The sequence below is a fragment of the Oncorhynchus tshawytscha genome, linkage group LG05, assembly GCF_018296145.1.
Source record: "Oncorhynchus tshawytscha isolate Ot180627B linkage group LG05, Otsh_v2.0, whole genome shotgun sequence".
Taxonomy (NCBI): Eukaryota; Metazoa; Chordata; class Actinopteri; order Salmoniformes; family Salmonidae; genus Oncorhynchus; species Oncorhynchus tshawytscha.
In genome coordinates, this window is record NC_056433.1 from 71,766,516 (window position 1) to 71,790,082 (window position 23,567).

General features: G+C 41.8%; 1 protein-coding gene across 5 annotated transcripts in view; it reads left to right on the top strand.

Moving 5' to 3' along the window:
• Positions 1-23,567, top strand: part of LOC112251310 (exocyst complex component 2) — a 93,052-nt gene that overhangs the window by 1,734 nt on the left and 67,751 nt on the right. For 3 of the 5 annotated variants that reach the window (XM_024422230.2, XM_024422233.2, XM_024422234.2), the window contains exons 2-4: positions 16,908-17,073; positions 22,212-22,388; positions 22,662-22,788. In XM_024422230.2, coding sequence (XP_024277998.1) covers positions 16,956-17,073; positions 22,212-22,388; positions 22,662-22,788 — 422 coding nt within the window. In that variant the 5' untranslated portion in view covers positions 16,908-16,955. Of the gene's footprint in view, positions 1-9,604; positions 9,688-16,907; positions 17,074-22,211; positions 22,389-22,661; positions 22,789-23,567 lie in introns of all 5 variants that reach the window. The other 2 variants (XM_024422231.2, XM_024422232.2) reach the window with 2 other exon arrangements.

Genomic DNA, 23,567 nt, shown 5'->3' on the forward strand with positions numbered 1-23,567 from the left:
TTGCTATTCATGGAAATGACAACAATAGAAGTATGTTGAGAATGTGAAATGATCATTGTAAAAATGTTTGCTTGCATCAGAGTGTAGTTAGACTGAGCCCACACTGTAGAGCTGTTTGTCTTTCATTATGGCCAGTTACTGCATGATTACACCCCATCAGATAGGGCAGGCGAATCATGTCAGGCTCTGAGGCACTGTCCTGGCCTCTGCACAGCCGCCAACCCTGATTGGCATGATTTTAGTGATTGACATTTGGTAGATGATCCTTCTGCACTGATACAGCAGCATATTGCTGTGTTCTCAATCATCCATAATTGGTAGCTAGAAGGTCAGTGTTTTGAAACTATAGCATACAGAGCCTAGCGCTAACATAACAATGATGTCTTTAGTCTCCTTGGATCAATTTTTAACTACTTTAACAGACTTCTGATCTAAATGAGACTTGGCAGAAGCCTACATTTATGTAAGTTACTGGTAAGTTTTTTTTTTTTTTTTTTTTGTGTAAGATTTTAAGCTTAGATATCATCTAAATGATGTAGGCCTAAGTGTGTCAGATAGGCAAGCAGCTGCCTTAATATATCAGAGCGCCACATTTTTCATGTTGGATCAGTGTTGAGGGGTCTTCTTATTGGTAGAGGAACATTACCCCTGCTGTGTCATCCTCAGAAATGAAAGGTCAAAGCACAGACCCTTGTTGCTGTGTGTGTGTCCTAGCGTGTTTTACACTGTGTGCTGTTTCAGCTGGAGCATTGGGGAGAGAGAGAGAGAGAGAGAGAGAGAGGGAGGGAGAGAGACTGCACAGGCAGCTCTTTCCCTTGCTGGTCGACAGCTTAAGGTATCACAAACGTAATGAGACTCAAGCCATGTCCTGTTATCACACCTAGGAATACAGTATGTTTAACATCAACTGGAAAATGAAGACTAACAGTAATATAGGTATGGTATTCTTGTGGTTCTCCTTTCAGCTTTGTTAAAGGATCTGAATTATTGCGTTGTGTGGGTGGGTGTGCAGGCCTCTCAGTTAATGTATTATTTTTGTAATGATTTTTTGAAATTCCCCCAAAATGTAAAACCTTTCTTAGTAATTACTGAATATTTTCTAAACCTTTACGCTGTCTGTGTAACATTCTGTGGTTGACACTAGTGATGCACTGATATTACATTTTTGGCTGATACCGATATTCAATATTTTCATTGCCAAAAATACCTATACCGATAACCGATATTTAAGATTGTAACGGCCTTTTAAGTATTCTAGTACAGTTAAATAATTAACACACACACATGGATGCAGCGGTCTAAGGCACTGCATCTCGGTGCAAGAGGCATCACTACAGTCCCTGGTTCGAATCCAGACTTTATCACATCCAGCTGTGATTAGGAGTACCATAGGGCGGCGCACAATTGGCCCAGCGTCGTCCACGCCTTCATTGTAAATAAGACTGACTTGCCTAGTTAAATAAAGGTTACACCCACACACACCACAATGACCAAAAAGTTATTTTGTTGGCATTTACGTATGTCCCCATTACCAGTAAAACCTAATCAAAACTTATTTCTTTCACTTACTTGCTGTGCTGTTTCGTTGCTAATTTGTTAAGTCGTTTCATTCTCAACCAGGATTATTATGGAACGCCGTTTGGGTCTTTGCGTGTCAAATAACACTATGACGTGTCAAATAAGCTTGTTGATCAATCAGGATCTGACTATGACTGCAAGTCAAATAACAATTTAACGCGTTCATACATTTTTAACGTAGTTGTTACACATTGATTACACTATCACTCGTATTTCATATGTCACAACGATTCATCGACGTATGCTATGATGCTGGTAGTCGTCTCGCGCACCTACAGTGCTGGTCATTAAAACAGCTAGCTAGCTCATGGATACAAACAATGTTCTTCTACAAAAATATAGCAAAACGTCATCTATTTCAGTTGCTATAGTTAGAGAGCTAGCTATCTCGCTAGGTGTCATCATGTAAAATAACCCTAATTTACAAGACAGTTCTTATTTGATTAATGGTGGTCTGACCCATCTATGTGAAGCTAGCCACAATGAGGATTAGCCACAATAGTGGACTTTGCGGTTAGCCTTCAAAATAAAACTATGGCACAATCCTACTATTTTTATCACTGTCAATGTCATAGTTTTATTTTGAAGGCAAACCGCAAATTCCACTATTGTGCCTAATCCTTATTGTGGCTAGCTTCACAACACATAACCTGGTCCGGTCGAGCATCACGAGCAGCAGGAAGCTAGCTGGTTGCTTATAACATTAGCTTTGGGTAACAGGGTTAAGTAGCTGGCTAGCTATTTATTTTCATGAACTGAAGGTCAATTTCAATAGGTGAACAACAAGTGGCAACCTAGCTAGTACTTACTCACAAGGATTCCTAAATCATTGCTAAGAATAATGAAAATGACTGCAGTTTCTACTGGTCATGGTTTTCAGGCTGGTTGTATTGGTGCTAGCTAGGTACCAAGCTAAATCTAGCTACCCCTGAAGTTGCAGTCAAACAAATGTATGGTTTATTACCAACGTGATATTGTAAACACATCGTTCATGGGCAGTGTTTGCTTGTTTGCAGACTTTTTTGTAGAAGCTTTGACAGTGCAACTGTATCTTTTTTGACATGCAAAAACCCAAACAGCGTTCTATAGTATGTATGTCATGAAGCAAATAGCAGGGACGGCATTACTGTGTAACATCTGGAAAAATAGCGCACTTGGTAGTGTGTACCGGTGTCCGACCAGTCTACGAAAGCCAACATCACCTATGACAGAGAACGGCTGAAATGTTTGTACTCTTTCAAATGACTGCTCGACTTGTTGACTGCTCGATCCACACAGCAGACATTGTGGGCTAGGTTAGGAATGCTGTGTTGCCCGCGTAGCATCAAATTTTACGTGGCGTCATTACTTCCTGTACCTTTGATATAGGTATGCACTGTAGCTTTGACATTGGTTTTTAACATCGGCGTTAAACTTGACATCGGGCCGATACCGATAGTTTCATTTGTAGCTAATATCGGCCGATTCCAATATGTTCACCGATATATCGTGCATCATAGTTGACACATAGCATGTCACAGGAAATCAGTGCTAAGCTGTCTCTGTCTCTCTGTGGTTGGAGCCTTTAGGACCCCCGTACCTCACCCTTGACCCCCACCCTCCTCCCTGGGGAGAACACAGGGACGTTTCCTGCCCCCTCACAGGGCTCTAATTGGAAATGTTGGGTGGGCCGGACGGCCCCTGTTTGTTTGTTTTGGTGGAATGCTCGACAGCGGGTTATATTTTTGTGGCATTTTCTCAGCAGTGGTTGCTGCTTTAGGATTAAGCCAGGGTTGGTTGAAGCAGAGCGGTTACAGCAGGGGTGGGAGGGTTGATGGGGGCAATGTTTTTGGAGTGGCACTTCTCTCTCACCCCTGATGTCCCTCCTCTCTCTCCACTCCCCCCCACCTGCTGGCTGGCCCCTCTCATACAGTCTTTTTGAGTAGTTACGCTGAGTGTGAGTGAAGGGTTATGTTTTTGGAGTCAGTGGCACTTCTGTCTCACCTCTGTCATTCCTTTTCTCCCCCTCTTCCCCACCTGGCTGGTAGCCACTCTTTCCCCTCTTTCAGTCCCCCCTGCTGACAGACTTGTTTGTTGGCCATTGGTTTTCACAGTCCTTGTGTCAGTTCCCAGACCCAGTCAGACTACAGGGTAGTCCAGGACAGACCACACTGGATTCTGGGAGAGGAGGGATGGGTGATAACACAGTAATAACCCTTTAAAAACCTCTAATAAAACAGTAATAACACAGTAACAAGGGATAATAACGAGGGGCTATGCGTTCTATGGAAAATAATCAAATCAAATTGCATTAGTCACATGTGCCGAATACAATAGGTGTAGTAGACCTTAAAGTGAAATGCTTACTTATGAGCCCCTAACCAACAATGCAGTTTAAAAAAAATATATGAATAAGAAATAAAAGTAACAAGTAATTAAAGAGCAGCAGTAAAATAACAATAGCGAGACTATATGCAGGGGGTTACCGGTACAGAGTCAATGTGTGGGGGCACTGGTTAGTTGAGGTAATATGTACATGTCGGTAGAGTTATTAAAGTGACTATGCATAGATAATAACAACAGAGAGTAGCAGCGGTGTAAAAGATGGGTGAGGGGGGGGGGCAGCAATGCAAATAGTCTGGGTAGCCATTAGGAGGTTGACCGATTATGATTTATAAACGCTGATACCGATTATTGGAGGACCAAAAAAAGCCGATAACGATCGTCCGATTTTTTTATATATATATTATATATATATTTTTTTTTTAAACATTTTTTTTATTTGTAATAATGACAATTACAACAACACTGAATGAACACTTTTATTTGAACTTAATATAATACATCAATTAAATCAATTTACTCACAAATAAATAATTAAACATGTTCAATTTGGTTTAAATAATGCAATACAAAGGGTTGGAGAAGAAAGTGAAAGTGCAATATTTGCCATGTAAAAAAGCTAATGTTTAAGTTCCTTGCTCAGAACATGAGAACATATGAAAGCTGGTGGTTCCTTTTAACATGAGTCTTCAACATTCCCAGGTAAGAAGGTTTACGTTGTAGTTATAGGAATTATAGGACTATTTCTCTCTATACCATTTGTATTTCATATACCTTTGACTATTGGATGTTCGTATAGGCACTATAGTTTTGCCAGTCTAATCTCGGGAGTTGATAGGCTTGAAGTCATAAACAGCGCAATGCTTGAAGCACAGCGAAGAGCTGCTGGCAAATGCAGGAAAGTGCTGTTTGAATGAATGCTTACGAGCCTGCTGCTGCCTTCCACCGCTCAGTCAAACTTCTCTATCAAATATCAAATCATATACTTAATTATAATATAATAACACACAGAAATACGAGCCTTAGGTCATTAATTTGGTCAAATCCGGAAACTATCATTTAGAAAACAAAACGTTTATTCTTTCAGTGAAATACGGAACTGTTCCGTATTTTATCTAACAGGTGGCATCCCTAAGTCTAAATATTGCTGTTACATTGTACAACCTTCAATGTTATGTCATAATTATGTACAATTCTGGCAAATTAATTACAGTCTTTGTTAGGAAGAAATGGTCTTCACACAGATCGCAACGAGCCAGGCGGCCCAAACTGCTGCATATACCCTGACTCTGCTTGCACGCAAGAGAAGTCACACAATTTCCCTAGTTAAAAGTAATTCATGTTAGCAGGTAATATTAACTAAATATGCAGGTTTAAAAATATATACTTGTGTATTGATTTTAAGACGGTGCTTTTTTTGCGAATGCACTTGTTAAATCATCACCCGTTTGGCGAAGTAGGCTGTTATTCGATGATAAATTAACAGGCACCGCATCGATTATATGCAACGCAGGACAAGGTAGATAAACTTGTAATATCATCAACCATGTGTAGTTAACTAGTGATTATGTTAAGATTTTTTTTTAGAAGATACGTTTAATGCTAGCTAGCAACTTACCTTGGCTTCTTGCTGCACTCGCGTATCAGGTAGTTAGCCTGCCAAGCAGTCTTCTGGTGGAGTGCAATGTAATCTGCGATAATCGATGTTCAAAAATGCAGATTACCGATTGTAAAATCGGCCCTAAAATCGGCCCTAATTAATCGGCCATTCCAATTAATCGGTTGACCTCTAGTAGCCATTTGATTCGGTGTTCAGGAGTCTTATGGCTTGGGGGTAGAAGCTGTTTAGAAGCCTCTTGGGCCTAGACTTGATGCTCCGGTACCGCTTGCCGTGCGGTAGCACAGAGAACTGTCTATGAGTAGGGTGGCTGGAGTCTAACAATTTTTAGGACCTTCCACTGACACTGCCTGGTATAGATGTCCTGGATGGCAGAGAGCTTAGCCCCAGTGATGCACTGGGCCGTTCGCCCTACCCTCTGTAGTGCCTTGCGGTCGGAGGCCGAGCAGTTGCCATACAAGTCAGTGATGCAACCAGTCAGGATGCTCTCGATGGTGCAGCTGTAGAACCTTTTGAGGATCTGAGGACCCATGCCAAATCTTTTCAGTCTCCTGAGAGGGAATAGGTTTTGTTGTGCCCTCTTCATGATTGTCTTGGTGTGTTTGGACTATGGTAGTTTGTTGGTGATGTGGACACCAAGGAACTTGACACTCTCAACCTGCTCCACTGCAGCTCCGTCGATGAGAATGGGGGCGTGCTCGGTCCTCTTTTTTTCCTGTAGTCCACAATCATCTCCTTTGTTTTGATCACGTTGAGGGAGAGGTTGTTGTCCTGGCACCACACGGCCAGGTCTCTGACCTCCTCCCTATAGGCTGTCTCGACATTGTCGATGATCAGGCCTACCACTGTTGTGTCATCGGCAAACTTAATGATAATAATGAACGACTTGGAAAAAGGTGTGTTCCAGGACACGTACTAGCGGAGTGGGAATGACCTTTCACGGAGTTGCCTTATTTTCTAGAGAACTTATAGAGCCTCGAATTGATTATCCCTTTTATACCATGGCTATAATTTAACACATTTTCCACTAGAATGTGTTCATTTGCCGGTAGAAATGTGTTCAACAAGTACAGTGCCTTGCGAAAGTATTCGGCCCTCTTGAACTTTGCGACCTTTTGCCACATTTCAGGCTTCAAATATAAAGATATAAAACTGTTTTTTTTTTGTGAAGAATCAACAACAAGTGGGACACAATCATGAAGTGGAACGACATTTATTGGATATTTCAAACTTTTTTAACAAATCAAAAACTGAAAAATTGGGTGTGCAAAATTATTCAGCCCCTTTACTTTCAGTGCAGCAAACTCTCTCCAGAAGTTCAGTGAGGATCTCTGAATGATCCAATATTGACCTAAATGACTAATGATAATAAATACAATCCACCTGTGTGTAATCAAGTCTTTATAATCAAGTATAAATGCACCTGCACTGTGATAGTCTCAGAGGTCTGTTAAAAGCGCAGAGAGCATCATGAAGAACAAGGAACACACCAGGCAGGTCCGAGATACTGTTGTGAAGAAGTTTAAAGCCGGATTTGGATACAAAAAGATTTCCCAAGCTTTAAACACCCCAAGGAGCACTGTGCAAGCGATAATATTGAAATGGAAGGAGTATCAGACCACTGCAAATCTACCAAGACCTGGCCGTCCCTCTAAAATTTCAGCTCATACAAGGAGAAGACTGATCAGAGATGCAGCCAAGAGGCCCATGATCACTCTGGATGAACTGCAACAAGACAATGATCCAAAACATAAAACAAAATCTACAATGGAATGGTTCAAAAATAAACATATCCAGGTGTTAGAATGGCCAAGTCAAAGTCCAGACCTGAATCCAATCGAGAATCTGTGGAAAGAACTGAAAACTGCTGTTCACAAATGCTCTCCATCCAACCTCACTGAGCTCGAGCTGTTTTGCAAGGAGGAATGGGAAAAAATTTCAGTCTCTCGATGTGCAAAACTGATAGAGACATACCCCAAGCGAATTACAGCTGTAATCGCAGCAATCGGTGGCGCTACAAAGTATTAACTTAAGGGGGCTGAATAATTTTGCACGCCCAATTTTTCAGTTTTTGATTTGTTAAAAAGGTTTGAAATATCCAATAAATGTCGTTCCACTTCATGATTGTGTCCCACTTGTTGATTCTTCACAAAAAAATACAGTTTTATATCTTTATGTTTGAAGCCTGAAATGTGGCAAAAGGTTGCAAAGTTCAAGGGGGCCGAATACTTTCGCAAGGCACTGTAGCTAGCAAGTTTACTATAGCTACAGTAGTTGCCATGGTAACCAAACGAACAGACTTGCAGTCCTAGCTTGCTATTATAAAAATCAAATTCAACAATCTCAATAATGTTTTAAATTCGACTTTTGCTTTCAAAAGCAGCTCAAACAAAACATGTAAGAATGAACTATAGCCATTGAATTCTACCGTGCCGATTTACCGTGCATCATCGGGAAATAATGCACACTCTAGAATGCCCTTCAAGCCAATCAGAAACAGTGTTTATCAATGCCATGGTACAACTCTGTAACCACCCTGTAATAACCCTTTAATAACATGATACACTAGCAGAAGGAACCACTCAATTCACTGTTTGTTTGCAATTTAGGCTAAAGGAGCTGTTTTGGTATTGTCCAGTTTAATAGGTCTAGTCTGTGGTTTACTGTGAGGAACATTTTTTTTCTCACGCTCATCGTGATGATCCATGTTTTTGTATGTAAACAAAGTTACTGTACTTATGACACGGCATTACCAAGGTTTAAACATTGTCTCCTCATAGCATCTCATTATGTAGCTTTCTGTCTCCACATCTTAAACCCTCTACAAACATCAGCCTGCATTCATACGCCCACATTTCACTGTTCTGTTTATTTATCCAGGATTCTGAGAGGAGAAATTGGTGCCTATGCTTAAGTTAGATCTTAAAAATATAATTTCAGACCAACAAACAGACAAACAGAGCCAGCCAAAGGATAACAAACGGGAGAGGAGACAGAGGGGATGGAGAGAGCCAAACCCAGACGCCTGATGGCTCTGGTCTAGTCCTCTCCGGGACCCTCTTACTGTCCTGTGTTGGGATTGGCTGAGAAGTGCTGACTCATTGTGGAAGGCTTGACTGGCCAACAGATTCAATAATAAAAAGTGTCTGTCTGCCCAAAAACATAAATGGCACTGCAATGACAACATATTATGAGTCAGATTATTTGGTTGTTTGTTTTACACAATAGTGCTGATTTGAAGTTGTCTATTTGTAATCGATTCCTGCCTTATCAAAATGTAACATTTGATTCAAAATAAAACTAGCCTATGTATGAGCCTTGTTGTCAGTCTTCTGAAACTTATTTGATCCCATTACTTTTTCTTTAATGCACACATCAGAGAGAGTGTAGCCTAACTGATGCTGTCTGTGAAATACTTGGCAGTGTTCTATCTGTCCCCTGCCAGTCTGCCACTGAGGGCCAGTTCAAAGCAATCTGTATGAGTTCTGGTGTGAGTTTTGAGTGAGGAATGGTTTCTTAAATCGCTGGCCTGTCAGATCAGAGATCAGAGCCGGTCATACCAGGCCAGGATGTTTGGCCAGCTCTGTGCATTCAGACTGAGGGGAATCTTTGATGGAATCTGGTGTTTGTGTAATGTTGGGGGGCTGAGGAGAGTGTTAGTATGGGGTACTGGGGAGGCTTAGTGGTAGCAGCGCTGATGGGGAGGCAGGCAGTGGTGACGGTGTGGTGGGCAGGCATGGCGGTGTGGGGGGCAGACAGAGATGTCTGAAAGGGTTCCTTTGTGCCCCTAGTCCAGACCATCACACAGAACATACACCTAACCCCCTCTCACCTGTCAATCACTCCTACTTGGGGATATGAGAAACAGTACAATACATAGAGCTCAGATCAGAGTGAAGTGGACCACTACACTACATACTATCTGTGTAATTCAGAATAGGCAGGCCAGTTGTGTGTAACATGAGCTAACATCAGGATTTCCTTAACAAGCCCAGTTTGTAAACTCAGCCCATTGCTGTCTCCAGTAGGGATATCACCCCTGACAACCAAGGGGACATCTCTCTGACCACCCTCTCTACCCCCCAGGTTGTTCTCACAGTGACTCAGTCCTTCTGTAGCAGTAGAGAGAGATGAGGAGGGATGAAAGGGACGCATGCTGGAAGTAGTAAGTAAGTCAAAGTTTAGGAATAAGATGACTTAAATAAACCACTTAAGGTCTACGTTTGTGAGCAGTAAGTGAAATCACCCCCCTGTCAAGCTGCTGCTATCCCCCTCTCGGCCCTCTGCTCTCCCCAGAACCTTTCCTCCTGTCCAGTTCATTAACCTAAACAGCAGGGGAAAATCAGCCAAACCCCTAAAACCCAGACAAACTCTCAGAGGGGGGACCATATGACAGACCGATGATCAACACTCACACTGCCTGGGAAGTGTGTGTGTGGGCATGCTGTGTGTGCTTAAATGCTGGCTTGTGTGTGGGTTTGTTAGTGCACGCATCCTAGGTTGGGTATATATATATCACAAAACACTTATTTGCTCTCCTTAGCGTCTTTCTAAAACAGAACAGTGTCCTGGGATCGTGTGTGGGTGTGGGGTATATTATTTGAAGTGTGCAGATGTCCTAGGGCATAGTCCTATAAGGTTTTTATCTGTTCTTAAATATACCGTATAAAATACTTCCTATGAAAAAAGCTATTTCTCATATTCAGACCATACAACGTTTGTGTCACAAATGGCACCCAACTCACTATAGGCTAGTGCACTACCATAGGGATCTGGTCAATAGTAGTCCACTATATTAGGAATATGGTGCCATTTGGGACATAACTTGGGCTACATGCAGTCTTCCTTAACCAGAGAGCTCCTTTCTCCCTGGGCTTGTTAGCTCTGTTTCTGTTGCTTATCAAGACCTAGTAGGATCTAGTGTGACAGATCTACCAAATAGAGGGGCAGTCACTCTGTTTATAAGTCCCTTTCCAAGTAAAACAAACCTGCCATTTTAGCCCATTTAGAACAACTGCACTGAGGGAGAGAGAGCGAGACGTAGACTGGGAGGTGTTGCCTAGGGCGGCAGGTAGCCTAGCGGTTAAGAGCATTGGGCCAGTAACTGAATGGTTGCTGGTTATAATCCCTGAGCCGACTAGGTAAAAAATATTTCTATGTGGATTAGAGCATCTGCTATATGATTTAAATGTAAACAATGTCAATGTATAGCGAGACAATGCTTCTGGATCCGTAATGTGGTCAATGAGCACAAGCATTTCGCTACACTCGCATTAACATCTGCTAACCATGTGTATGTGACAAATAAAATTTGATTTGATTTGAGTAGGAAGATGTTTGATAATTAATTGATGATACCCTAGCAGCCGGTGTTTGGAGGATATTGGGCACGGGTGTTGATTATCACTTCATTATCAAACATCTTCCTACTCATTGGCCACATTACGGATGTTTTACCAACATATTCAAATATTGATTTACATATTTTCATTAACTTTATTTTGATAAATTTATTCATACTATTTCATCCTTCCACAAGATATAGTCCCGACACAAATCTAAGGTTGCTAACCAAGTCGGCTCGTTCGTTTTATCGGTTCTGTATCTATAAACGCGACCCAGTCGTTCTTTCTAAATGTTCTATTGCCATGCTACTGGCCGGCAACGTTCTTATGCCTTGCTTGCTAGCTAGCCAACTACAGCTAATTTACAGTCACGTCAAACAGTGCAGCCAGAATAACAACAAAGTATCTACATTTGCATTTGTTTAAGCTGTTTTCTAGTGACATTGTAGTTGGCTACATCCATAAATGAGCTAATGATGCGTGATTTCACCTGGCATAGAAAATGTGCTCTTTCATCAGGACACCGTTGTTCAGAGGAGCTAGCCAACAACACAGCTAACACAACACCAACACAGCTAACACAACACCAACACAGCTAACACAACACCAACACAGCTAACACAACACCAACACAGCTAACACAACACCAACACAGCTAACACAACACCAACACAGCTAGCACAACACCAACACAGCTAACACAACACCAACACAGCTAACACAGCACCAACACAGCTAACACAACACCAACACAGCTAACACAACACCAACACAGCTAACACAACACCAACACAGCTAACACAACACCAACACAGCTAACACAACACCAACACAGCTAACACAACACCAACACAGCTAACACAACACCAACACCGTTAACATGGTCACTTCAAGTTGAAGTGGGAAAGACTGCAAACTAGCATTTCGTTTCCTTTGACGGGTTTTCTATTGACATTTCTTTTTATATGGCCATAAAAATTTTGACTGTCAGAGAAACGCTGCCTGTCTGTCTCCTCCCGACTCCGTACACGTTCATTACTATGGGACAGCTGGAGATTGTTTCAGTATTGAAATCCAATGTTGCAAATGTCAGAGAGACAGATGGCAAGGTTTATACAAATCTCCGTTATTGAAAACCAAATGCTAGTCTAAAAGAAATGGGAGATATTGTCTAGATGCTTTTTACATTAGCGATCACGTGTATTAATTGTCTGGCTGGGCTGCTGAGACAGTGGATTGTGCAGTGAGATGGAACCGAGTAAATAGGCATTTCAACGTAAACTTGTGGACTAGACATCGGTTGGAATGCGTTTTTAACGAATCAGCTTCCAGGATTAGACCCACCCGTTGTATAAACACAGGATAAACCACGAGAACGTTAAGAAGAAACCGGCAGAGAGAACAGGAGAGAGCAGTCCTTAACTGCCTTTTTATATGACTTTAATTGTTATTAATGTACTGTGTGCATTGTCTAGCCTACTTGATTTTCAGGTGGTTTATTGTAGGCTTTCCAAAGAGGGTCCTTTAGTGCCCCCTAGAGGATTTATGTAGAACTAATAAACAAAACAATCTGCAGTACAGTCATGCAAATACTGTTGCTTAGCTTACCTGTTTTTTTTTTTCTTCACATTTTTTCAGTAACAGTATGACGCATGGCAATGAACAATAACCTAGTGAAACCTGAATAGGCAGTCCTATTCTGGAGTTCATTTTGATACAGCTTAGTTTTGTTTCTGTTCCTGTCATATCTAAGAGCTTGGTCAATATAATGGACATAGTCCTACATAAAATGTTTATTCAAAATGTAACATCTATGCCTCAATTGTCACTGACAGGGTTGTTCCACTAGCTTGTGACGTGTGGCTCGTGCAAGAGCCTCCGTGCTCTGTCTGTGTGTGTTACAGAGTGGAGGGGTCTGGGCACTGTTCCCGTGTCCATGCATGGCCCCCAGAGTAAAGTAAACACAGCGCTCTTTTCTCATCCCAGCCGTCAGCATGCTCTCCCCAGGCCCGAGCCAGAGACCACACAGCCAGACCACACACACACACACTGCCCAGACCCCTCCACTCCGCAGCACAGATCCCTCCACACACTCTCTCACATACACAGAGACCACACAGCTCCAGCTCGGGCCCCTCGCATGCAACCGAGCAGAGCTGTCATTCTTCCTAGCCTGTGTGTGTGTGTACACAAGATGGGGATAGAAACACTCCTGTTGAGGAAACACAACAGTTGTAGACATTTTGTGCAGAAGAAGACAGACTAACCCCTATATTCCCCACTGCCCCCTCCACTCAAACTCCCCTTCTAAAGATATGGGCTTGATGAACGACAGACGAGGCGCTTGTTTAAGGCCTGTTAGCCTCTTATCTTCTCCATGTCAGATCCCCTGCCCCTAGATAACCTCTGACAAGCACACTGCAGCAGAGGTTAGATTAGGCTGCATGAGTTGGTCCTACATCCCCTTTGAGTTATCAGACCGCCATCTCTGTAGTGTGTGTGTGTGTGAACTCATATTATAGCCTAGTAGAACTGCTGTTCTATCATTCTTTGTGTGTAGCTAGCTAGGTGCCACACTGGTGTGTGTGTGTGTGTGTGTGTGTGTGTGTGTGTGTGTGTGTGTGTGTGTGTGTGTGTGTGTGTGTGTGTGTGTGTGTGTGTGTGTGTGTGTGTGTGTGTGTGGCTAGCTAGGTGCCACTGGAGTGTGTGTGTGTGTGTAGCTAGCTAGGTGCCACTCTGGAGTGGTTGGATGTGTGCTTTTGTGAATGTGCTGAATAATTTTGAAGGAGTGTTTTTTTAAAAACATTTTTTACATGTTGTATTTTTTGTAAACTTCGTCTTATTAAACTTGTTGAGTTTATCAAAAAATGTACACTGAGATGATGATGCTGCATCACCGTTGGTTCCCTTGTTGCTGCTGTGTTCCGTGTGAGCTCCTGTCTTGTTTGTAGAGAACGTGTTTTGGCTTTAGTGTTAGAAAGCAAAGTGGTTACAGAGAGGTAAGGTTGTTCAACCTCAACCAGACCTGGCACCTATTTCTTAACACACATCTGTGATGAAAAATGTCTTGGACACCACTTGTTCTACAGGCTTTTTAGACCTCCTCGTATATTTTCCTCCATTTTAAATTATAAAATGCTAAACAGTTTCAAATTTTATGAAGATTTTATTTTTTTAGCCATCTTTTAGCTGTTTCTCTTCCATGCTGGCATATCATCTCTACGGTGATGATTGGTGTTTGTTCTGTGAGTGACAGTGGGGGGAAAGGTTGCGGAGGGGTGTTAAAGGCGGGGGGGATTGAGAAGCTCAGTTCTGGTGACTTTTTAAAAGGACATTCTACTCCAAAATGACTGAAAATATACGTATGCTGACTCCATCTAACATATAATTTCCAACTCCAGAAATGAGCCCAATAGCATATTGATAAAATGATTTGTTTAAATTATTTTAACATATTGGGCCATGTATATAGCCTATGCATGGTCCATATGAACAGATAAGCTATTAGCAATAAACATTATAACCTGTTGCCCAACTGATGCAGCAAAGTGCAAATAAATAGGCTGGAGCATTGACCCAATTGGGCTAATCATTAGCCAGATCCCAAATGTGATATTTTAACTAGATATTATCCTATTGATAAATCAAATCAAATCAAATTTTATTTGTCACATACACATGGTTAGCAGATGTTAATGCGAGTGTAGCGAAATGCTTGTGCTTCTAGTTCTGACAATGCAGTAATAACCAACAAGTAATCTAACTAACAATTCCAAAACTACTGTCTTATACACAGTGTAAGGGGATAAAGAATATGTACATAAGGATATATGAATGAGTGATGGTACAGAGCAGCATAGGCAAGATACAGTAGCTGATATCGAGTACAGTATATACATATGAGATGAGTATGTAAACAAAGTGGCATAGTTTAAGTGGCTAGTGATACGTGTATTACATAAGGATGCAGTCGATGATATAGAGTACAGTATATACGTATGCATATGAGATGAATAATGTAGGGTATGTAAACATTATATAAGGTAGCATTGTTTAAAGTGGCTAGTGATATATTTACATCATTTCCCATCAATTCCCATTATTAAAGTGGCTGGAGTTGAGTCAGTGTGCAAGTTTTATGTCCCCAAAAACTTGCACAGTGATTATAATGTAGGCCTACCTGTTGGTGTAACTTGGGGTGACTTTCCACCCGGGGTAACACGCACACAGCCTGTACTTCTCACAGAAACCACTTCATGTCACAAGTTTTCCCCCCCAACACTTTCTCTGGTTGCCACTACTCTTGATCAACAAAAAATATTATCTGTCTCATTACCATTTCTAAGTCACTTCCAAAAAATGATTTTGAGGTAGAGTTGCGTTCTACCCCAAGTTACCCTACAATTGACCGGTGTTACATTCAGCCCCACTCTCCCCTATGCACTCACTGTGAATTGCAGAGCAGTAACATGCTTAACCATGTTTAGCAGTTACACTGGTGGGCACCGAAGACAATCAGTTAATAAAACCTTGGAAGAGTTCAGTGTTGGATAGCCATAGCTAGCTAGCATCCCTCTCTTTTTGAGCCGGGTGTTTGAGTAGGCTAAACTAACTAGCTGCGTTCGCTAGCTAAGTAAATGAAAGTGAAAAAAAGACACTGAAATATAGCTAGCTGTCTCTCTGCCTCTTTCCCGCGTCTTCAGTTTTGAATAAATTCATTTGTTAATTGTTCAACTACTCACCAGATGTTATGCACTGCACTGCTAGCTAGCTGTAGCTTATGCTTTCAGTACAATAATTATTATTTGATCTTTTGATTGGGTGGAAAACATGTCAGTTCATGCTGCAAGAGCTTTGATACGTTGGAGGACATCCATAGGTACTAAGAGCTTATTTCTCTCACATTTTGGGCACATCCTTGTTATGAATATTTCTTCTTTACCAAGATAATCCATCCACCTGACAGGTATGGAATATCAAGAAGCTGATTAAACAGCATGATCATTACACAGGTGCACCTTGTGCTGGGGACAATAAAAGGCCTCTATAAAATGTGCAGCTTTGTCACGTAACACAATGCCACAGATGGCTCAAGATTTGAGGGAGTGTGCAATTGGCGTGCTGACTGCAGGAATGTCCACCAGAGCTGTTGTCAGAGAATTGAATGTTCATTTCTCTACCATAAGCCACTTCCAATGTCATTTTAGAGGATTTGGCAGTACGTCCAACTGTCCTCAACCGCAGACCATGTGTAACCACACCAGCCCAGAACCTCCACATCCAGCTTCTTCACCTGCAGGATCATCTGAGACCAGCCATCCAGACAGCTGATTAAACTGAGGAATATTTCTGTCTGTAATAAAGCCCTTTTGTGGGGAAAAACTAATTCTGATTGGCTGGGCCTGGCTCTACAGTAGGGGGAGCTGGCTCCCAAGTGGGTGGGCCTATGCCCTCCCAGGCTGCGTTCCTACACAGTCATGTGAAATTTTTGTTAAGTTTTATCTAAAAATGATTAACTAAATTATTCAAATCCACTGAGGAGGATGGTCCTCCCCTTCGTCCTCTGAGGAGCCTCCACTGCGGTTACATGGCCTACACACACACCCTCTAGATATATTAGGGTAGGGATAGCTATTCGGTCTCTTACACAAACACACACGTTGTGTAGGTTAGGCTATGTGGAATCGATGAGGGAGAGCAGCTTTATTTATCCTGCTCTCTGAGGTTTACATTCCTCCTTTCCTCCCCCCCTTTCTCTCTCTCTTAGTCCGGTCAGAGCTCCTACCAGCACCCTCATGTCCTCCTGTGTTTGTAGACATTGTAGCCTTCACAGTGAAACTCTTTTAAATATAAGCCTTTTAAGATATTCTAGTCTGTATAATAAAACATTATAAAGGTTCATACATGCTTATAAATAATAACACATGAGCCTATAGCTGTGCTGTACACATTACAGCTGTTTTTATGTCTCTTGGTTTCTGCATTAGACTAATATCCGTGTTACGTGTCCTTCTGTCTTTCCCTCTCCCCTGCCGTGTTCACAGGTTGCTGACTGACTTTCTTTGTGTTCCTGCACACACGTGACCACCACCATGTCTCGTGCCCACCAGCCCCCCCTGGTGACGGGCATCTCACCCAACGAGGGCACTTCATGGACCAAGGTCACCATCCGAGGAGAGAACCTGGGTACTGGCCCCGCAGACCTCGTTGGTACGAGTATGATACACACATTCACATGCAAGCACAAACTTACACACACACAGGCACGAATGTACACACACACACTTGTTATTTTGCATTCGACTTCTTGACAGTCAATTCACTTCCATTTAAAAAAAAAATAGATTGCCCACCTTTCTGCAATGTAATTCATTGCTGCGGTTGTTTTTGATACGTACCAAACTGAATAATTTTATGCAAGTGTTTTCACTGGCATTGTCGATAATTGTTTGTGTGTGTTGTGTATGAGAGAGAGAGTGTGGTATTCTCTGGCTCTTCCCAGTCTGTGCGGTAGAGTTCATGCCGTTATGACCCTTCATCAGAGTCAGACTGAGTGACTTTTATTAATTTACCCAGAGCCTGGCTAGCCTACAGTCTACCACAGAACACACTGGACCTTAGTCAGCCGTGGTCAGGCTCTGCTTACATTACACAGTGTTTGTTGCTGTTTATCAAATGAAAGGTTTTCATTAATTTTTCAAGGGGAAAATACTTTTTTATGATTCTAGATTAAATTACTTTTCGTTTCTTTCAACTGAGTGAAACCTCTGCCTAATTCACAATCTTTTATACCCGGCCAAGATTATGAATTTTAACCCATATTCATTTTGTTTAAAAATAAGACTGTAGTAAAGGTTTTAGAACATAATTAAACAATAATTTTAGGCCTACATTTAAAAGACGTGATTTAAATGCTGAAACAAATGATGTCTGAATAATATGTTATTTTAGGTTTTTGGTATGTGTTAATTGAATTTAGACCTAAAATAATATTTTCTAACCTTTGTGGTAAAGATGTATTTGTCAAAATGTTGAATTTAAAATGTAAAGATTATTATAGCATTGACGGGAATCTTTTATTAATATGGTAGTCAATATGTAGGGATATTAGTTATGATGATTTATTGTTAAAAAGGAGACATTTTGTTACCACAAAAAATATAAATTTGATACTCTAACTAAATACTGCATATACTGTTTTTATTCAATTTGATCGAAATGTAATTGACCAAAGCTATTCAATTATTTAGAATTATGGGTTAATTGTTTTTACAGAATTACAATAATTGTTTTGTTTTAAATATATACAGTATCAGTCAAAAGTTTGGACACCTACTCATTCACGGGTTTTTCTTTATTTTACTATTTTTTACATTCAAGAATAATAGTGAAGACGTCAAACACCCCAGAAAGTGTTAAACAAATCAAAATATATTTTATATTTGAGATTCTTCAAAGTAGCCACCCTTTGCCTTGATGACAGCTTTGTACACTCTTGGCATTCTCTTAACCAGCTTCATGAGGCAGTCACCTGGAATGCATTTCCATTAACAGGTGTGCCTTGCTAAAAGTTAATTTGTGGAATGTCTTTCCTTAATGTGTTTGAGCCAATCATTTGTGTTGTGACAAGGTAGGGGTGGTATACAGAAAATAGCCCTATTTGGTAAAATACCAAGTCCATATTATGGCAAGAACAGCTCCAATAAGCAAAGAGAAATCACAGTCCATTCTTACTTTGACTGACCTTCATGGTCTTAAAATGGAACATTTCAAGAACTTTGAACGTTTCTTCAAGTTCAGTCACAAAAACCATCAAGCGCTATGATGAAACTGGCTCTCATGAGGACCGCTAGAGGAAAGGAAGACCCAGAGTTACCTCTGCTGCAGAGGATAAGTTCAAAACAGTTACCAGCCTCAAAAATTGCAGCTCAAATAAATGCAACAGACACATTTTAACATCAACTGTTCAGAGGAGACTGCGTGAATCAGGCCTTCATGGTCAAATTGCTGCAAATTAACCACTAACACCAATGAGAAGAAGAAACTTGCTTGGGCCAAGAAACACGAGCAATGGACATTAGACCGGTGTAAATCTGTCCTTTGGTCTGATGAGTACCAATTTTTTATTTTTGGTTACAACCGCCATGAGACGCAGAGTAGGTGAACGGATGATCTCCGCATGTGTGGTTCCCACCGCGAAGCATGGAGGTGTAATGGTGTGGGGGTGCTTTGCTGGTGACACTCAGTGATTTATTTAGAATTCAAGGCACACTTAACCAGCATGGCTACCACAGCATTCTGTAGCGATACACCATCTCATCTGGTATGCGTTTAGTGGGACTATAATTTATTTTTCAACAGGAAAATGACCCAAAACACACCTTCAGGCTGTGTAAGGGCTATTTGATCAAGAATAAAAGTGATGGAGTGCTGCATCAGTTGACCTGGCCTCCACAATCACCCAACCTCAACCCAATTGAGATGGTTTTGGATGGGTTGGACTGCAGAGTGAAGGAAAAGCAGTGCTTAGAATATGTGGGAACTCCTTCAAGACTGTTGGAAAAGCATTCCAGGTGAAGCTGGTTGAGAGAATGCCAAGTGTGTAAAACTGTCATCAAGGCAAAGAGTGCTACTTTGAAGAATCTCAAATATATTATAACTTTTTGGGTTGCTACATGATTCCATATGTGTTATTTCATAGTTTTGATGTCTTCACTATCATTCTACAATGTAGAAAATAGTAAAAATAAAGAAACACCCTTGAATAAGTAGGTGTTTCCAAACATTTTTGGTATGACTGGTACTGCATATATATTTTGGGGTTTGACATTTTTCACATTTCTGGCAAATTTAAGTTGTGCTAATGTAAAGAAAATAACTTGTACTTCCACAATTCCTTTAGCTGCTATTTCAATATTTTTATTTATTTTATTTTACCTTTATTTAACCAGGTAGGCTAGTTGAGAACAAGTTCTCATTTGCAACCTGGCCAAGATAAAGCAAAGCAGTGTGACACAGACAACAACACAGTTACATATGGAGTAAACAATAAACAAGCCAATAACACAATAAACAAGTCAGTAACACAATAAACAAGTCAATGACACAGTAGAAAAAAGAAAGTCGACATACCTCCTCATGCCTTTTGCACACAATGTATGGCAATAAATAGGCCATAGGAGCAAATAATTACAATTTAGCAGATTAACACTGGAGTGATAAATGAGCAGATGACGATTTGCAAGTACAGATACTGGTGTGCAAAAGAGCAGAAAAGTAAATAAAATAAAAACTGTATGGGGATGAGGTAGGTAGATTGGGTGGGCTATTTACAGATGGACTATGTACAGCTGCAGCGATCGGTTAGCTGCTCAGGTAGTTGATGTTTAAAGTTGGTGAGGGAAATTAACATCTCCAAATTCAGTGATTTTTGCAATTCGTTCCAGTCACTGGCAGCAGAGAACTGGAAGGAAAGGCGGCCAAATGAGGTGTTGGCTTTGGGGATGATCAGTGAGATATGCCTGCTGGAACGTGTGCTACGGGTGGGTGTTGTTATCGTGACCAGTGAACTGAGATAAGGCGGAGCTATACCTAGCATAGACTTATAGATGACCTGGAGCCAGTGGGTTGTGTAACATCTGTTGCTTAAAATGAAACTCTGTGGATAGTCTATGTTTATTTTGATGTAAATGCCCTGAATTTGTGGCATTGTCAAAATGCCACCACTCATTTCCCTAGAATTTCAGTATTATATACAAAAGTATGTGGACACCCCTTCAAATTAGTGGATCGTAAGTGCTGTTATTGTGAAGTGAAAATGTCTAGGAGCAACAACGGCTCAGCCGCGAAGTGGTAGGCCACACAAGCTCACAGAAAGGGACCGCCATTGACGCGCAGACAAATCTTCTGTCCTCGGTTGCAACACTCATTTCCTGAGTTTCAAACTGCCTCTGGAAGCAACGTCAGCAGAAGGACTGTTTGTCGGGAGATTCATGAAATGGGTTTCCATGGATGAGCAGCTCCAGGCAAGCCTAAGTTCACCATGCGCAATGCCAAGCATCAGCTGGTGTGCTGTAAAGTTTGGACTCTGGAGCAGTGGAAACACGCTCTCTGGAGTGATGAATCACGCTTCATCATCTGGCGGTCTGACGGACAAATCTGGGTTTACTGGATGCCAGGAAAACGCTACCTGCCCCAATGCATAGTGCAAACTGTAAAGTTTTGTGGAGGAGGAATAATGGTCTGGGGCTGTTCTTTGTAGTTCGGGCTAGGCTGTTTAGTTCCAGTGAAGGGAAATCTTACCGCGATTCTGTGCTTCCAAAGTTGTGGCAACAGTTTGGGGAAGGCCTGTTTCAGCATGTTGCTCCTGTGCACAAAGTGAGGTCCATACAGAAATGGTTTGTCAAAATCAGTGAGGAAGAACTTGACTGGCCTGCACAGAGCCCTGACCTCAACCCCATCGAACACCTTTTGGATGAATTGGAACGCCGACAGCGAGCCAGGCCTAATCGCCCAACATCAGTGCCCGACCTCGCTAATACTATTGTGGCTGAATGAAATCAAGTCCCTGCAGCAATGTTCCAACATCTAGTGGAAAACCTCAGAAGAGTGGAGGCTGTTATAGCAGCAAAGGGGGGGGACCAACTCCATATTAATGCCCATGATTTTGGAATGAGATGTTTGATGTGTAGTGCATTTCTGACCACTAATATCTCTGTAGCCTGAAATTAGATGTTGGATAGCAACAGGCGTGTGTTAGTTAGTTAGTGCATCTACTGTATATTCAAACAAAACAACCAGTACAGAACAAAGGCAGGAAATGTCCTTTGTTACTGTTTTATTATTTACAGTTTGTTTCAGTGGTTATTTGTTGATCATCTCTCACAGGATTTTATGATGTTTAAGTGCAGTCATCTGTAGCTCTCTGTAGCTCCCTTTGGTCAGATAAATCAAATGGGGGGGGGGTTTCACTTTCTCTCTTTTTAGTCTCTCTCTTTCTTCTCTCTCGATCACTTTCTTTCTCTCTAAACTTCTCTTTACTCCATGAGAAGGGTCAGATAGAAAGATAAATAAAAGAGAAAGTGTAGAAGTAGAGTAAATAGATCTGTAATGAGCCACTTAACAGTGAAGTGACAGCACTCTCAGTGTGGAGAGAATGATGAAGCTGTGGCAGACTTGCCAGGGCTACACAGGACTGACTGGACCCTGGGCTGAACTTTGACCCCCTAAAGACAGGTTTATTAAACTGCTGTTTGTGTCATTGTGTCATGCCTCTTCTCTCAATGTGTCTCTGTGTTATTACTTGTCCTGTTGCTGTAAGCGTGCCTATATATTTCTCTCTCTCTCAGGTCTCTCCATCTGTGGTCACAACTGCCTGCTGACGGGTGAGTGGATGTCAGCCAGTAAGATAGTGTGTCATGTGGGCCCAGCCAAAGACGATAAGGGAGAGATCATCGTCAGCACCAAGTCAGGAGGACACGGCACTTCCACCGTCTCCTTCAAGCTGCTCAAGGCTGAGAAGATCGGTAAGATGGCTGCTCTCTGTAACTACTCCAGTTCTAATACAAGTCTCTCTGTCAATCATCAGAGGAAATCTAGAATGACTACTCAGTGGCACAAGTACAGACAATCTTCCTCGGTATTACCAAGCAGAGGCAGCAGGGAACTACAGTATGGATACTCATACTGTTTTGTCCTGTGTTGCTGTACAAACTGTATAGTAGCTCTGTCCGGTACTATTATTGTGTGTGTGTGTGATCTCGGCTGTCCCTCAGTGATGATGTGTGTCTGTGCTCTAGGTATCCTGGACCAGTCTGCTGTGTGGGTGGATGAGATGAACTATTACGACATGAGAACCGACCGCAACAAGGGCATCTCTCCCCTCTCCCTACGCCCCAGCAATCCATTGGGCATCGACGTAGACAAGTAGGGACATACACACACACACACGCGCATGCTACACACACACACACAAGACACGCATGCATGCACACACTACACACACACCACACACACACACACACATACATAAACACACAGGTTCTAGTCTTTGAGTCATGGTTTAGGTCTGTAAACAGAAACAAAGGATCCCCATGTGGAGGTGTTTGAAATGTTATGCCAACACAGCAATGGCTCAACTGGATTTAACCGCTGAACAACGCACTGGAGACAAAATCATTGTGTTTAAAGGAGAGAGAAGAAAAGAAGAAAGGAAATAGTTGAAAAGAAAGAGTGCAGCCCACCACACATGGTCATAGGAGGCGTGTGGTGTGGTCTCAGCCTCCCACGCGCCTGGCAGAGAAAGCACAGCCTGTAATGTATAGTTGAGTTTGTATAGTTCTGGTATGTCTGTGCTCTAGGCCCTCTGGTGTTTGTTTGGTTTAGAGGGGGCAGGGGCCAAGTGACCACTCGTGGCCAGGGAGGTTAGCCCCTGACTGAGCCGCAAACCCTCCATGTCCAGGGTCACTTTCCTGGGCCTACTGGTAGGCTGCAACCCATAGAACGAGTCAGTTATCCCGAACTGAGAAACCACGGTTTCTTCTCTTCATGTTATTAGCCACATTAAAGACATTCTCTGGTACTTTGGCGACTAGTAAGTTTGTTTTTTTAAACCGCCCAATTTGGGCTGGATGTGTTTATGTGTAATTCACACATGCATAATCTATGAGCAAAGTTGCTCTCTTACATTAATTAGCTATGAAATC